At 36.8% G+C, this 14,873-nt stretch overlaps 1 protein-coding gene across 9 annotated transcripts in view; it reads right to left on the reverse strand.

Annotated features, from left to right (window-relative positions):
• LOC113237226 (piezo-type mechanosensitive ion channel component) overlaps positions 1-14,873 on the reverse strand; it is a 111,191-nt gene that overhangs the window by 34,492 nt on the left and 61,826 nt on the right. For 3 of the 9 annotated variants that reach the window (XM_026473641.1, XM_026473616.1, XM_026473578.1), the window contains 12 exons: positions 14,553-14,738; positions 13,766-13,979; positions 11,661-11,812; positions 11,308-11,471; positions 10,349-10,402; positions 9,950-9,994; positions 9,020-9,138; positions 7,696-7,821; positions 6,564-6,675; positions 5,088-5,245; positions 4,296-4,375; positions 1,478-1,528 (listed from right to left, as the gene is read on the reverse strand). In XM_026473641.1, coding sequence (XP_026329426.1) covers positions 1,478-1,528; positions 4,296-4,375; positions 5,088-5,245; positions 6,564-6,675; positions 7,696-7,821; positions 9,020-9,138; positions 9,950-9,994; positions 10,349-10,402; positions 11,308-11,471; positions 11,661-11,812; positions 13,766-13,979; positions 14,553-14,738 — 1,461 coding nt within the window. The remainder of the gene's footprint in view (positions 1-1,477; positions 1,529-4,295; positions 4,376-5,087; positions 5,246-6,563; positions 6,676-7,695; positions 7,822-9,019; positions 9,139-9,949; positions 9,995-10,348; positions 10,403-11,307; positions 11,472-11,660; positions 11,813-13,765; positions 13,980-14,552; positions 14,739-14,873) is intronic. The other 6 variants (XM_026473588.1, XM_026473606.1, XM_026473597.1 and 3 more) reach the window with 6 other exon arrangements.

The following is a 14,873-nucleotide window of genomic DNA, read 5'->3' on the forward strand; positions in this document are numbered from 1 at the left end:
GACATGATGTCGGAGAGTATTCGAATGGAGTGATTCTTTACTCTTCTCGCTATGACTGCTTCTGCCGCCAACTTGATGCCCATGCATTCAGCCTGGAATACTATGTTGTGGTCGCCAAGCGGCGTTGATATCCTGATATTGAGGAATTCTAAGAATACCCCAGTACCTGCTCCTGAATTTGTTTTCGATCCATCAGTGAAGACGCGGACCTCCCTGGGGTTCAGTCCTTCGTTGGGATCTTCAAACAGTTGTATCTTGTATTTTTTGTCAAAGATGTATTGTTTTTGGATTCTATCCACAGCCGCCTCCAGCAGCGGCGCCTCTTTCACAAAACAAAAACACAAAACAAACAGTCTTATAAAGAATTTCTGTACGAGGGATCCTTATGTGCTTCCAAAGGCCGGTTCTGTTTAGACGCACTGCTGCTGACGTCACGTCCTGTCTAATGAACAGTGGGAGCGGTCGCAGGTCCAGCATCGCTTCGAGGGCCGCCGTTGGAGTTGTCCTCATGCAGATAATCGTCGCTATGCAGGCTAGTCTTTACAATTTGTCCAGCTTGTCGGTTGCGTGTCGGTCGTCAGCTTGGTTCGTGGCCACCATACTATCGCGCCGTAGCTGATCATGGGTCTTATCACCGTTTTGTAGTGTTATCTTGAGTGAAAGTCCCCATTGTTTACCTACCATCCTATCGCACTGCCAGAAGGTGATAGTAGCTTTCTTAATTTTGTATTGAATCATTAATTAATTAGTTATTTACGTCTCGGCGTTTTGGGACAAGACATTTTGGTGAATACGACGAAGTGAAATGCCGGTGTAATATGTTAATCGATATTAAAGTTCAAATCAGTGGATGGCGCAACACTATTTATCTTGCACATTATACACACACAGATGTATTTTTGTTTTGGTCTCGTCTCCAATACTTCAGGGCCAATCTATGGATATACTAAATCTATGATCGTAACATACACACAAAAAAAATACAGTACAATTAAGAACCTCCTTCTTTTTTAAAGTCGGTAAAAAAGCTATTTGGTACTCGTCGCAACATCTGGTGTTCCAATAGGTACTAAATACTACATTACAGAAATATATACGTTATTTAATTTTAGTTTATATGCGACACACACGTCCGGTACTCACTCGGTTTTAGGGTCCACTGAAAATCAGCGTCACAGCCTTTTCCCGGCGCTGACATTAGCTGAGTAGATCCTTTTACATACGCCACAGCCGCACACATGACATCTACTAACTTCTAACTGTGTATTATTATGTTGTGGCGTTATGTAATTAATGGCTTCTATTCTATTCCAAATATCGGACTACGCCGTGTATCGCGATTAGCAGTCCTCTTGTATTAATGGTCCACGGTATTAACCAGGCCGTATTAGCACTTAGTAGAAACAGTAATGTACGAATGAGAACAAGACCGTGATACCTCATTTAAATGGTCTATAACAACAAATTAAATACAAACCCGAAATCCATAATGGGCACGAGAAGGTTGCCGTCATGATTATCCACATCTCTACTCGGTAGCATGCAAAAATAATATCAATACACTACTTACTAATTATCACTAGATCTAACTATGTACTGAACCAAACCGACACCAAACTGCGGTAAATATAAATAATTAGATAAGTAAATATTTTATTTCAATATTGTGTTTTTTTAAATTAGCTTGTCATTGTTCAACACAACTCGCGATTTGGCGCAATAGCAGGCCGGTCCCTTATACAGTTTCGAAGAACTTCTTGAGTACAACATTTTGTACTTACTTAAAAATAAACATCACTTTGTTAAAAATAGTTTTCACCTCACTAGCTCGGAAAGTCATTTTTTCTTATTAGAAATCTGTTAAGTAGGAAGTTTTTTGAAATTCGAACTTGTCGACACAATGTGATGCACCCAACCTTTTCTTTCGATGAAAAAAAAACGGATTTGTTATTATAGTTAACTGTTTTTCTTTCATCTACCATTTTCCTCGTTATAGTGAGGTGAAAAGTTGTGTGTTTCGCTCGGCAGCAAAGTTATTTTGCGTCTCGTGTCTTAAGCTCTCGCGTGAAACAACAACTTTGCAGCCTTGCATAAAAAATAACTATTAATTACTTTATTTATAGCAGTTGTCTTATCTGTAAAGTTATTGTCACCTCTTAAAGTAGGTCAACTAAAGCCTCTCTATGAATTTCATATTAAAGTATAGGTTTAATCTTAGAATAATAACGCATAGAATGATAGTTTCATAAAAAACGAACTATCACAAGTGAGGCAAAAATCAAATTCATGTAGGCGTAAGTAACTTGTATTTCCGCTCGTCGGCACGCACACAAATATACAAATAATGATGCCATGGAATAACATTTCCCTCAAAAGTGGGGAAATTGTATCTTACTTAACTCATCGTTAAGTTAGAGGTGCCTACAGATTTGCTCGATTTTGTCGATCGTTACTGTCGATCAGGTGCCTACAGATATGCTCGATTTTGTCGATCGTTACTGTTGATCGACAACGTCAAGTGACAGGAATTTTCAAAAATTTATTTTTGGTAATCCTTATGGAAATGGCATTTGATGGCATCTGAATACACGAAGGCGGACATGACTTTTCTCATTTCTAAATCCAAGATGGCGGACACGTCTTTTCAAATAAATGCAATATGGGAATCGTTTTCGAGGTATTCGAGGTGCTCATCACGAATATGGCATTTATTTCTAAATCCAAGATGGCGGACACGACTTTTGAAATAAATGCAATATGGGCATCATTTTCGAGGTATTTGGGGGTGCTCATTACGAATATGGCACTCATTTCTAAATCCAAGATGGCGGGCACGATTGTTCAAGTAATGGCAAGTTGGGGATCGTTTTCGAGGTATTTGGGGGTGCGCATTAGGAATATAGCACTTATTTCTAAATCCAAGATGGCGAATATGACTTTTCAAATAATAGTATAATACCACTACCTTATTCTTGGTCTGCCTCGTCATCGCTGGCCGTTCTCCAGCATTCACGAAGTGGCTGTACGAGCCCTCTCTTTCTGGGTGCATGTGACAGATGTGTCAGCCTAGTCTCATTTCGGTGTGGCAGTTCTTTTCTTAATATCGTTCTTTGTGATATACTATTCGAAAGCCGCGTAATATTCCGGATTCTATATATCTTTCTATCTCCGGATTCTACTGTTTGCACCTAATATTTGCTACCTCCCTTCGCTCTTTGGCAAACCTTGATTTTTGGACTGTGATTTTTGATCAGAGAGCATGTTTGCGTAACGTAGGTTAGGCTATTATAATCATATAATGTAAAATTCCTTTTTTAATTTTTACTACCTAAGCAAGACAAATCTTCTTTATAAGAGCTTTAGAGCCAATCTGATTATTTATCCTAAAGTGTCAAACGTAAACGTTACAAAATGGCGTGCTGGCTTAAAGCAGCAAGCTCAATTTCGGCACAATTTTATGAAGCCGTCAGTTCTATTATAGGTGCACAACAACAGAATAAAGCGCTTTAATGGCTGCCAATAAATCAGTAAAACTATACAAACCCCACTTAGCGCAAATTTTGAATAAAATGTATGCGTTTTATAACAGAAGAAATTTTTTTTTAAATTGTACCAGTGAAATATAAAGTTATTGACTGTTATTAAAATTATTGAAAGCAATTATTAGCCGTATTTATTTTGACAAAAATAAAAGTAATTTTACTGAAATTCACTGCGAGAAAATTAAATGTTAATACAAGGCGTCGTTGGCTGTTGTTTCCACCCAATAACGCGTAACCACCCTAAAGCTTTATAACCTTAATTCTTCTCAGCACATTAGCGGCGTCTAAATGACACAAGATAAACCCTTATATCGCTTTTAGTGATAATAAGCCCTATTAAAAGCGCGAGTAACCATTAGATTCTTGAATTAATCAATGTAAAGTCAAAAGTTGTATTTGTTTACGCTATTGCCATTTAAAAGTACTTTTGCAAGCTAAGGACGTATACGGAAGCCGTTATGCAACCTAAAACTGTTTATATAGAGTTCTTAAGCCGTTAATATAAATCAATTTAAAGAAAGAAAATGAGTTTTCATGTATTGGGTCGGTTGAGCTAGCATATGTTAAGTAAACAGTTTACATTTTCCGCAGTTTGGTATGATTTTTCAATCTAATGAATTATTCACACTAAACACAAAGAACCACTAAGGCCATCATGTTACACACACATAAGCACTCGCAGTACTCAAGCGACGAAGTCTTGTTTAATATAATACGAAATAATACAATTCGACATTAGTAAATATGCCTTACCGTGATAGGAGGGTTTCGGGCAGGGGTTCCCATCTCATTTGCGATCCTTCCCGAAGGCCTATGCCGAAACCTTCTTTCTCCTGTAAATACATGACTCAAGTCTTTCACTATCATATATCAAATCTTAAAAAAAAATGTTGTTGTACAACAGATATTACACTGACCTCTTCTAATATAAACCAAGTATCAGCATAACCAAACTATTTTACGAATTTACTTATTTGAAATGAAAGTAAAAAACCGAATTTTGGTGTTATAAAAATGGAACATAAACCATAAAGTAATCGCTGCTAGATTTTTCCATTGTATTGAATACGACCAATCTATTTTTAATATGAAACTGAAATAACATAAGCAAAATAATCACATAGCACAATATAGGTGAATGGAGAAAATAAAATTAATTAACATGATATTTAAAGGAAAAATTTTAAAAAGTTTAGGGAAGAGATAAATTTTAAAGATAATAGAGAACAGAAGGGAGAAAATTACTGGACGTAGTGAGTGACGAATTAGTGAGAGTTATAATTAAGGGAAAGATAGACGGTAAAAGAAAGAGAGGAAGATTAGAATGGTGTACAGTGAACAAATGAAGAACGTCAAAGTGAGCAGCTATAAAGAGGTCAATGAGTTGGATATGAACCGGGAAGAGTTGAGGAGGCTACACTAATAAGAACCTGGGCTTTAAATAGGACGATGACTGGATCAGAATATATAGAAATCGATTTTAAACATTTCTGCCTAAATAGGGACGTCCAGCAACGCTGCTTATAATGTAGCCACTTGACTGACCTTAAGTACTTTCTTCTCTAAAGTAAGCGTTCGGGAAACGTATCGGTAGTCGCGAGAGTGCCGCATGAGGTGCCGCGTCATCGTAACGAGGAAGCTTGATATGAATGCCCATACCGCTTCCATGATGTGATGCAGTTTGTCGAACCACGTCTCTTGCTCTGTCAAGCAGATAATAGTTTTTGAAATATCTCCTATGATAAATGTTTACAGTCGACAGAGTTGCTGCAGAGCAGAAGCAAATGATCAGTTGAACATACATTGCCGAACGATAGCAAAGTGGCACAATCAGAAATACTCCGCGCTCCGCTAAGATTTTTTAAATTAACGCGAATTCATAGCCATGAAGTGGTCCGAAGAGAAATATTTAACTCGTGAAGAATATAATCAATTAAAATGTATGCCGCACTCTAGCTACTAATTCTGGTGACGACATGTTCGCTTAACGTTCAAATGAAAAGTGGAGCAGTTGCATGCGCGGAGCAGAGTCGATGCGCAAAACTAATGGACTATTCGGTTATTTTGTAGTGATGCGCGTAATGTCTCCATTTTAGCCGTGGCAGATGCATAAAGCATAGTTGGAGCGCCAATTTAATAGATACTCACCTTTAGGCACTTCATACATCAAAACGTTTTTTAAAGATTCAAACTCAAATAATCTGTATTTCATAGGTAAACAAATTACACTTGAGATTTGTCATAATGTTTAACCTCTACTACTTATTCGTAAAGCAGATTCCCCTGAGAAGAATTTGTAAAAAACTATAGAAGTTGCTCTCTATAAATAAATAAATATTTATCATTTACAATATTTATTTGAGGGCCCCTGCAAGAGCTAAATGGATTCACTACCATGGATTATTGTCATCCAAGCACGCAGAGCTTTTAGAGCATACTTTCCCAAAGTGGTCCCTACCGTCCCCCAGTGGGCGCTGAATAGTCCTATTGGGGCGCGGTAGGGGCTTCGGAAGCATTGGAGGACGTTGATGCTGTCCAAGAGGTGCTATCACATTTGAAAAAAAAAACCTGAATTATCTATCTTTTTATCGCGCGGTAAGCTTTGAATTTGGGAACCTATGTTTTAGAGTAAAGTTTTTGTTTCACTGTAATTTAAAACTTCGTCAATGGAAAAAAATTAATATCAACCGGAATCTTCTATAGACACGTATACATTACTCCATAAATGAATTTGTGACTTTGTAAAGACGATTGTAAAACAGCCAGTTTATTTTTATTCCCCGTATTAATGTTACCTTTATTACTATTCACTTTACATTTGCTGCATCACGAGATTTTCTGATGGGATTATTTATTAATGTAGTTTCTTATCATGTGCACACATTATTAAGAAATGCTCTAAAGACTGTCGGGAACGACCCCGCAGATGTGTACTCTTAATGCGCATGCGCATGTACCTTTATAAGTGATAGGTAAAATATACCAACACGAACTGATACAGTATAAAATAACTCAATTTACCAAGTGGGAAGTCTTCAAGAGATAGAGGTTCAGGGTAATCAGACGGTTGTCCTGGCAAATCTTTGCTAGGTCCCCCAGGATCTTGAGGCAAATGCGATCTCGACCGGTGACCCTACACATTCACAAATATTTTAAAACAAAGAACGCGCTGAAAAATTACATTTCTCCCATTGCCATATTATGGAACTTTAAAAGTATAGGTACTATCCTAACACAACTTTGACCATGCACTATTATGAAGGGGCCAGGAAATATATTAAATAATATTTTTTGATGTTATTATTATTACCGCACAGAATGTCTTTAGAATATAAAGTACTTTAATATGATACATGACGTTCCAGAGTCTTTTCCCAACCACTTCATCTTCATGCGAAATATTTTATTGAACAGCATATTTTGTAACAAATGTAACCAGTATTAATGAGTCCCTCATGAGTCCGGTATACCTACGTATATAAACATATAAAAGTAAATACACATAAAATTATTCTACCCAACATTTACCATGCAATTATTAAACACTATCATAGCATAGGATTAATACATAATACACACAGATATTAGAAACATACACATACATATGTAGCATTCACTAACAAATTACATTAATATATTAAAAATAATACCTGCAACAAAACATACACAAGTCATATAAGACAATAAGGATTATTGCGAAATGTCTTAAGCAAACCTCACGAATAAAGCAAATATATATATAATTTGATTTTATTTGTATCTGAATTGACGTGTGTATATAATTCACGTCGTTCGTAGATTTGCGTGGAAGTCGTAGAAAACTATTAATAAATAATAGACAATGACACGTAGATGTAGCAGCGTCTCGCTGATTATGAGCTTGCCTGTGATGCTAACCCGTCTGCCAAGCGTGTGATAATAGATAATGGCAGATCTACATTTTGTAGTGAGACATCAAAGAGTGTGAATATGTATCAGGCTCCTAAGTTTCTATGAAAGAGCATTTTATACGAATAATTGAAGTGGACGACGAGCAAATCACACCCGTTACAAGTGAACCTGGGTGACTGGATAGGCCAATGCCACTAAAACAATTGCCCGAAGTCCACTGAACCAATCTTGAAAAGGCGGGACGAAAGAATATTGATGTTACCTCGTAGGCATAAGAATGGGGATGACTTCCAAGCGAATGTTGTCTTGACGTCTGTACATTGGGCGCAGAGGCTCGGCGCAACTCCATCGCACGCCGCAAGTCCGTCTTCATCACCGTAGACAAAAGCTGCGCACCCAAGCCCCACCACAGTAAGCATACAACTCTAACTTTGTACTTTGGTTCTATGGCCTTCTATGATTTCATTTAAACCGAACTTTGTAGGTGTTAGTTACAAATTGGGTCACCGTGTATGGCACTTTGACATTAGAAGACAATTCTAGGATCGACAGACTAAAGTACATAAGTCAAAATCCAACATCATTCATTGAAATTAAAACATCTACCGGTTAAAGTACAAACAACACAAAAAAATATATAATTATATATTAACAAATGAAGCAATTTTTTGACTTATATGCTTTAGTCCGCCGACCCTAGAATTAAAAGACATAACATCTGTTAGATTTAAAGAGTACAACCGTTCTGCCAAATGTATGTTTCAGCAGCAGTAGAGCTCCTTGTGTCCAGGGACACTTTATCTATTTTTGCCGCCAAGCTGTAATGTGAGCATTACTGCATTTCGTTTTGAAAGGTTTGGATGCTGGTGAAATTACATGGGACTTGTCCACTTATGGAGTCTCAGGGTGCCGGGAGTAGTGGCTGTGCCCCTAAGATCTTATAAGATAACAATAAAGAATCATGTACGAATTACAAATTAAAGACGCTTTTGTCCTACATTATCTCTTTATCGGGACACAGAAGCAAAGTACAGTAAAGTAGAGGAAAACAATATGGCTGGTGCAGTATTATCACAATATTCGGTTAGTTACCGAAAGCTACAAGGGAACATAGACCTATAACTACAAAGTCCTAAGTATCAAACCACCTCACGCTTGCTAAACATTTTCAATGCATTCCAGGTATTGACCATGCCAAAATCACCCCACTAAGAAGTCGAGAAAAAACTTTTACTATATAAAACAATTATGTTAACTATAATACTCAATCATGCCCAAGAATCGCTGTAATCATGCTACCCAAAAACCAACCACGTGACAAAAAACTTGACTAAGTTACACAGGACATTTAATATGAAAATACGTCAGCGTCGACATAATATATTGAAATACTACGAACTTTTCCAGTAAGGGCTTGTAGTAATTCAAAAGGCATGTTAGATATCCATTGAGAAGCAATTAAACGACAAATGTATCTCACGTAATTTTAAAAAAATACTTCGGTACTTTCTAATTACGTATTAATATATTTTAATGCTGTAACCCAGTCAAGGAACTGTTGCATTTAACATAACACTTTACCGTACCTTGCCAAGTCCCATTTCCTTTGGAGCTTCATCATCGGAATCGGCTTTCTCTGGCCCTTCTTTTAGCTCATCCACATCGTCGAATTCATCAAACATGTAGTAGTCACCGGAGCGGACAGCTGTATACGAAAAAAACATTAAAGTAAGCAGCTAAAGCTGTTGATTAACATAGATCCAGTAGCTGGGTTTAGCGTCAATGGATGCTTGCGTTCCTGGGTCAATGTATATCAACATAGTAGTCTTCCCCCGACGGTTAAAAGCGGTGTTTACTTTACTGTGAAACAGCCAATGACACCAATAAATAAACAAGATGTGCTATACTTAAGACCGTGCACATATTTACACAGGTTCAGCAAAAGATCAAATAAGTATGCATATAAATCAAAACCATTGCATATCATTAGCAGTAAAGAATAAAAACAATAAATGTCATTATCTAAACAAAATAATATAATATAAAAAAAAGTTAAAAATAATATATAATATTATTATATAAATCGTTTTGTAAATTTAATTCACTTAGTATTGCCTTAGTGTTGTTGTTTTGGTAAGTGTAAAGGTAGTGAAATATAAGTAAATAAAAACATATGGCACTTATTCTATCACACATTAAAATTCATTAAAGTCAAACATGTAAAACAAACAGCTGTGACAAGTAATAAACATAACTTTCATGCTAACACAAAGAACCAAGCTGTAAAAAATCTAAGGCGCATTCTGTCTTACATTCCATTTTTGCACATTTAAAATTTACACTTTATACAATTTTATTTACAAAATGTACAAAAATATTTATAAATATATATTAAGACAGTTCCCGCCTAAGAGGTTAATCGCCTAAATACCATCTGAAAAGCGATGGAAACATTAGTAGCTCAAACAAAGCTCAAACAGCGTTAATGCAATAGAAGGTCGAGGACTAAACATTACCCTTTTGATGGCTGGTGGGCGGCCTGTATACCGGTCGGTCACGTTCTATAATACAAAGGGAAAGCTCAACAACGCAGACACACACCGCAAGAACGCTTGGAGGATTCAGCACTAACTAGCAATCAGTTAACAAGTCAAAATCCATCCAAACGAGGAAAAATGAAAGTTAAGTCACTATGGAAGCGGGCAGTTTGGTGTGATGATTTTACAAGTGCATCATAATTAGGAAAATTCAACTACAAACATGAACTTTATGTATTTTAGTCGTCCCGTTTCTTTTAATAATACTGCAAGAGAAATGTTAATTTGAAATAGCGATACATGAACGACCAACGTAAGATAGGACGTGACATGAACATCCAACACCAACCTAGATGATGTATTATTGACTAACTGTACCTTCATGTCGCTTTGTGTATATTCGACGCCTAGCACCAGGAGACGATTCACTTCCTACACGAGAAACATATTTTTCAACTCATAATTGAAAACAATGCTTTACATTATATACAAATGCTTACACAATATATATAGTGTATTGTCATTGTGAAGCACATAAAATATGTGTAATAAAAACTTTTAACGTCAAAGAAGTCGATATTAGAAAAAAGTAGTTATTACACCATGTGTAAGTAAGTGCTGAACGTGGCAAGATACGGAGTAGTTACACGTATGATGGGAGTTGGGTTCAGCGCGACTCGACTGCGATATGATGGAGGTACGCTGCAGCATACTCGGGCTGGCTAATGTATGTCGACGGCGGATGGGCGGAGGCGAAAATACTGGGTAGGATTCCTCAGGACTTTGGGCGCGCGGAAGGAGATCAGACGAAGGTGGGGACTCGAATGAGATTCTACGAGGTTCCAAGTACGCGTCCAGGGAAAGAGAGGCTGTCATTAGAGCAGAGGACGGAGAGGGTGGTCCGCCGCCGTGAGAGCTGGGTGGGGGCAGTGCAGGAATCGGGGCGGGAGGAGGATCCCGAGGCGGCGGTGAATGGACTGGGGTGTGGGGTGCTGTATTAATCGGGGAGGGAGTAGCGGAAGATTCGCTGATAGGAGTGTGGAAACCGCGCGGGGACGCAGGACTGTCGGGGGTATGATAACCACGGCCAGACGCATCAGAATCGCCGCGCACGAGTGGCACTTGCTCCAATTCTCCTTCTTGCGTGTCTTCGTCATCCTCATCTGATTAGTGTGGCAGTACAAGTAGGAAGAAATTACTTATTAAATGTTCTTAAAAACTTTAATTAAAGCAAATTCCTACAAAGTATTATTTGCTTTTCCAATAATAAAAAATATGTTCCGACTACTTATTTATACCCACACATTCGTTATTAACTCCAAAGTAGTTTAACTTACCACGATCATGGTGTTTCGGCTCTTTCGCAAGAGCTCCCTGAATCTTTCTCTGATTAGCTTTGATCCTCTCCATTTTCACTTTGATCTTTTCCAATATTTTAGATTCTTGATCTTCTTGGATCTTCATTTGTTTCAGACGCAGTTGCTCTATCAACTCGGCACCTCTGTCAAGTGTTCAAACATATGTTGATTATACATTATCTTTCGTGATTAACTTCTAAACGAGCGTTATGACGGCGCTGCTTAGATATTGCACCATGGAGGATGCACTATGGATGATGAATGAACAGAATAGTACAAATATTGCAACATTTATTTGTAATGAATTTTATGATATTTTTACTACTACGAACCTGGAAGCCAAGACAGTGGTAGCTTTGCTATCATCAATGACTCTGTAGAAGTAGTAGCTTAGGAATAACCGTCGTTGTAGTATGAGAAATGCGAAGCATACACCGTCCCATGCTAATCCAATGTCTTCTTGCGGAACGGAACACGTTGCGTCCTTGAAATATATTAAGAACAATATTATTAATTTTTTAAACATTAGTGATTATTTTAAATTTTTATTGAATTAATATTCAATAATTTTTTGTGAAATTACTCCACTAGTTTGTTACAATTATTAATACAAAGATCGAACACTCAGAAAAAAATCCTTCGATCCGGCCGGATTCGAACCGACACGTCTTCTAGCATACCGTGTCAGACGGTATACTAAGCCACGGAACGAACCAGTGATATTAGTGATTATCTTAGAAATGTAACATGAATTAAAGTAACTGGTTTCGTTGTTGTAATTATATCATGTGCTAGTAATAACTGTAGATATTCGTATAATAATTAGTAATTCTCCAAAATGGCAAGTCGATGCCTTACTTTTTCAAACTCGTATCTTATAGTATAAATAGTGATTATTTAGGAGACGGCAAAACTGTCTGTTTATTTTAAATTTCTTATGAAGGGTGTTAATTTGTATGCATTACTTTAAGAATAGGTAAAAGTCAGTGTGAAATATGAAGGAAATGTGATGTGAAATCAGCCTGTAAAATTTGTATATTCAATCCATTTTTTGCATTTCAGTAACTTTGTGCTTTAACATACGAGTTTGAGAAAGTAAGGCGACGTTATCTTTCTTTTAAACTTGCTTAGTCTTTACACATTAAATTGCAGTTGGAACATCATATGAGACAAATACATTGTTTTACTAACAAATTCTATAAGCACTCTACTTTTCTAGCTTATTTTTTACTACGTTACTTTATTAACTATTAATAGGAATACCAAATACACTCCTGGGACTCACATTTCGAGCCATCTTAAATACAAAATATTGTTATAATCAAGAAAAAGATTTCCCCGGTTTCACAAAATCAAATTTTCATCATGAACTTATGGAAATGACGTTTAGCTACCACTTTCAAAATTGCACAATAGTTTTTGATCAATCAAATATTGTTTAAGCTCAATTTAATACTGAAAATACAACGTAGCTCGAATGATGTTTCCGGAGCGTAAGAGCGGTTACACACGAGCGCGATTTTAAGCAGCGATGCAAGCGCGCGACTGTATCGATACAAATGAGCAATTGCATCGCTACACTTGGGATTTACAGGCGATTGGATCAATGCAATTGCACGTTTATATCGATGTAATCGAGTGTTTGCATCGATGCCATCGCCTATGAATCGCAAGTGTAGCGATGCAATCGTGCGTTTCATCGCTGCTAAAAGCCGCAGTGTGGAACCACTCTTATACAGATTTTAAACATTACGAAATATTAGAATAGTCCATTGCCAAATACTACAATTAAATCAAGTTCTGTAGTCTAACTATGTTGCTGATTACACCACGGAACGAAAAGAACGCTTTACACAATGTATTACTGCAAACATAATATTACGAGGGGATTCTACCTAATTACTTCCATTAACAATCAGTGTATTCTTATTTGCGAATAAAACAATGAGCCATCGCATGAAAGTGCTCAGACGATAACGTTTATTGATGCGGCCAGCGCATACTATAATTATGCTTAAGCATAGAATTCGAATCGTGCAAAATAGCTACTTTTCAGTTGAATATTGTTTCCACGCAGTTCATCTTTTCAAACCGCTCCGTGTTATTTATTTAATTAATTTTGTGTAGAGGAAGGGTGGGATAATTAAATGCTAATAAAAAATATTCAACACAAGCATAGCTATTTTGCACGATTTAACCCTCATTAGGTTACGAAGTAGCAAATCAATTTACTTCCATTCTTATTAACATGGATTTCCGTGAATTAACGCCTGAATCTACTAATTCAATATTGTGTTGTAATTAGTAGAACTTAACAAAGTTCCAATACAACTTAGTACGACTACAACGCTATGTACTTCATCCAATAACTACTTATCATTACGCTACACATTCCTCCGTCCGTGGCAAACATAACCTGTAAAGAAATGATCCGTACCAGTGCCTGAATTTGACCTGTTACCTTCACGTAGCTCATTTTTAGAAACTGCGCTATGTTCCCGCCAGCGAACTTGTCCACGCAGCCTATACCCAATAATTGAACGAGCCAACAAGCATGTTCTTGCATCACTGAGCTGAACATGCAACCAGGAATTTGTAGTAACGTTTTGATTACAACTACTGATACGTTGTAGCGTAGCAACCATGACCACCTGCAGGAAGAATACATAAATTTGTATACAAAATATGATGATCTTTAAATAGCATAATGTCTACTGTAGCTTGAACCAGGGGTGACAATTGTTATACTTAATAATAAATAATAAAAGAAAATCGGCTTTCATTCACTTGCAAATTATGTACATATGTTACAACCATTAAGCAAAGAAAAACAAATTGATAGATTCAAGTTAACATAAAAAAGCATGTCAAAAGTGTCCATGACTCCAGCATCTGAGGACTTTGCAAATTAGATAGCCTTATTAGATTTGCAAATCATTTAAATTGCATAATACCAAACATACACAAATACACAGAACAGATATACAAACTTTTCAAAATAGCAAGAGAAAACGTTTATGTTTTAAAAGTTGGTAGTGCTAATACAGTATCTTGTAACTTAATAACCCTATATACATAAAATATAAAAAAACATGATAATTGTTTGAGGCAATACAAGTTTGTTAACATCCGTTCATTGTAATTCTATAATAAGTGTTTAGAGTAAGTTAAGTAAAGTAAGTGCATATAGATATGTTCAGGATCTACGCCCTGTTAATACTTACCACCGTAGTATCGCGTCTTTTGGTAGTAAATAAAAATCAGTTCCTTGCCATAGAAAGATGAAGGAACCAACCAAATAACCCATAGAAAACAGGTTGACACGGTTAGTGCCAGTCATGAACATGATAGCGAGGGTCACCCATAGCATACCAAGGAACACCAAACGTTTGATTACATCGAGCCATGTACTAAAGAAAAAAAAAAGAAAAATAAACTTTCAATGGGATCAAATACAAAAAGTCTATATTTAATAAATAAAATATAAATTGTTAGCCTATATATGGTTTCACTGCCTGCCATAGGCCTCCTCTCACAATAGGAGG

The sequence above is a fragment of the Hyposmocoma kahamanoa genome, unplaced genomic scaffold (genome assembly GCF_003589595.1).
Source record: "Hyposmocoma kahamanoa isolate Upper Pololo Valley unplaced genomic scaffold, ASM358959v1 102, whole genome shotgun sequence".
NCBI classification, from domain to species: Eukaryota; Metazoa; Arthropoda; class Insecta; order Lepidoptera; family Cosmopterigidae; genus Hyposmocoma; species Hyposmocoma kahamanoa.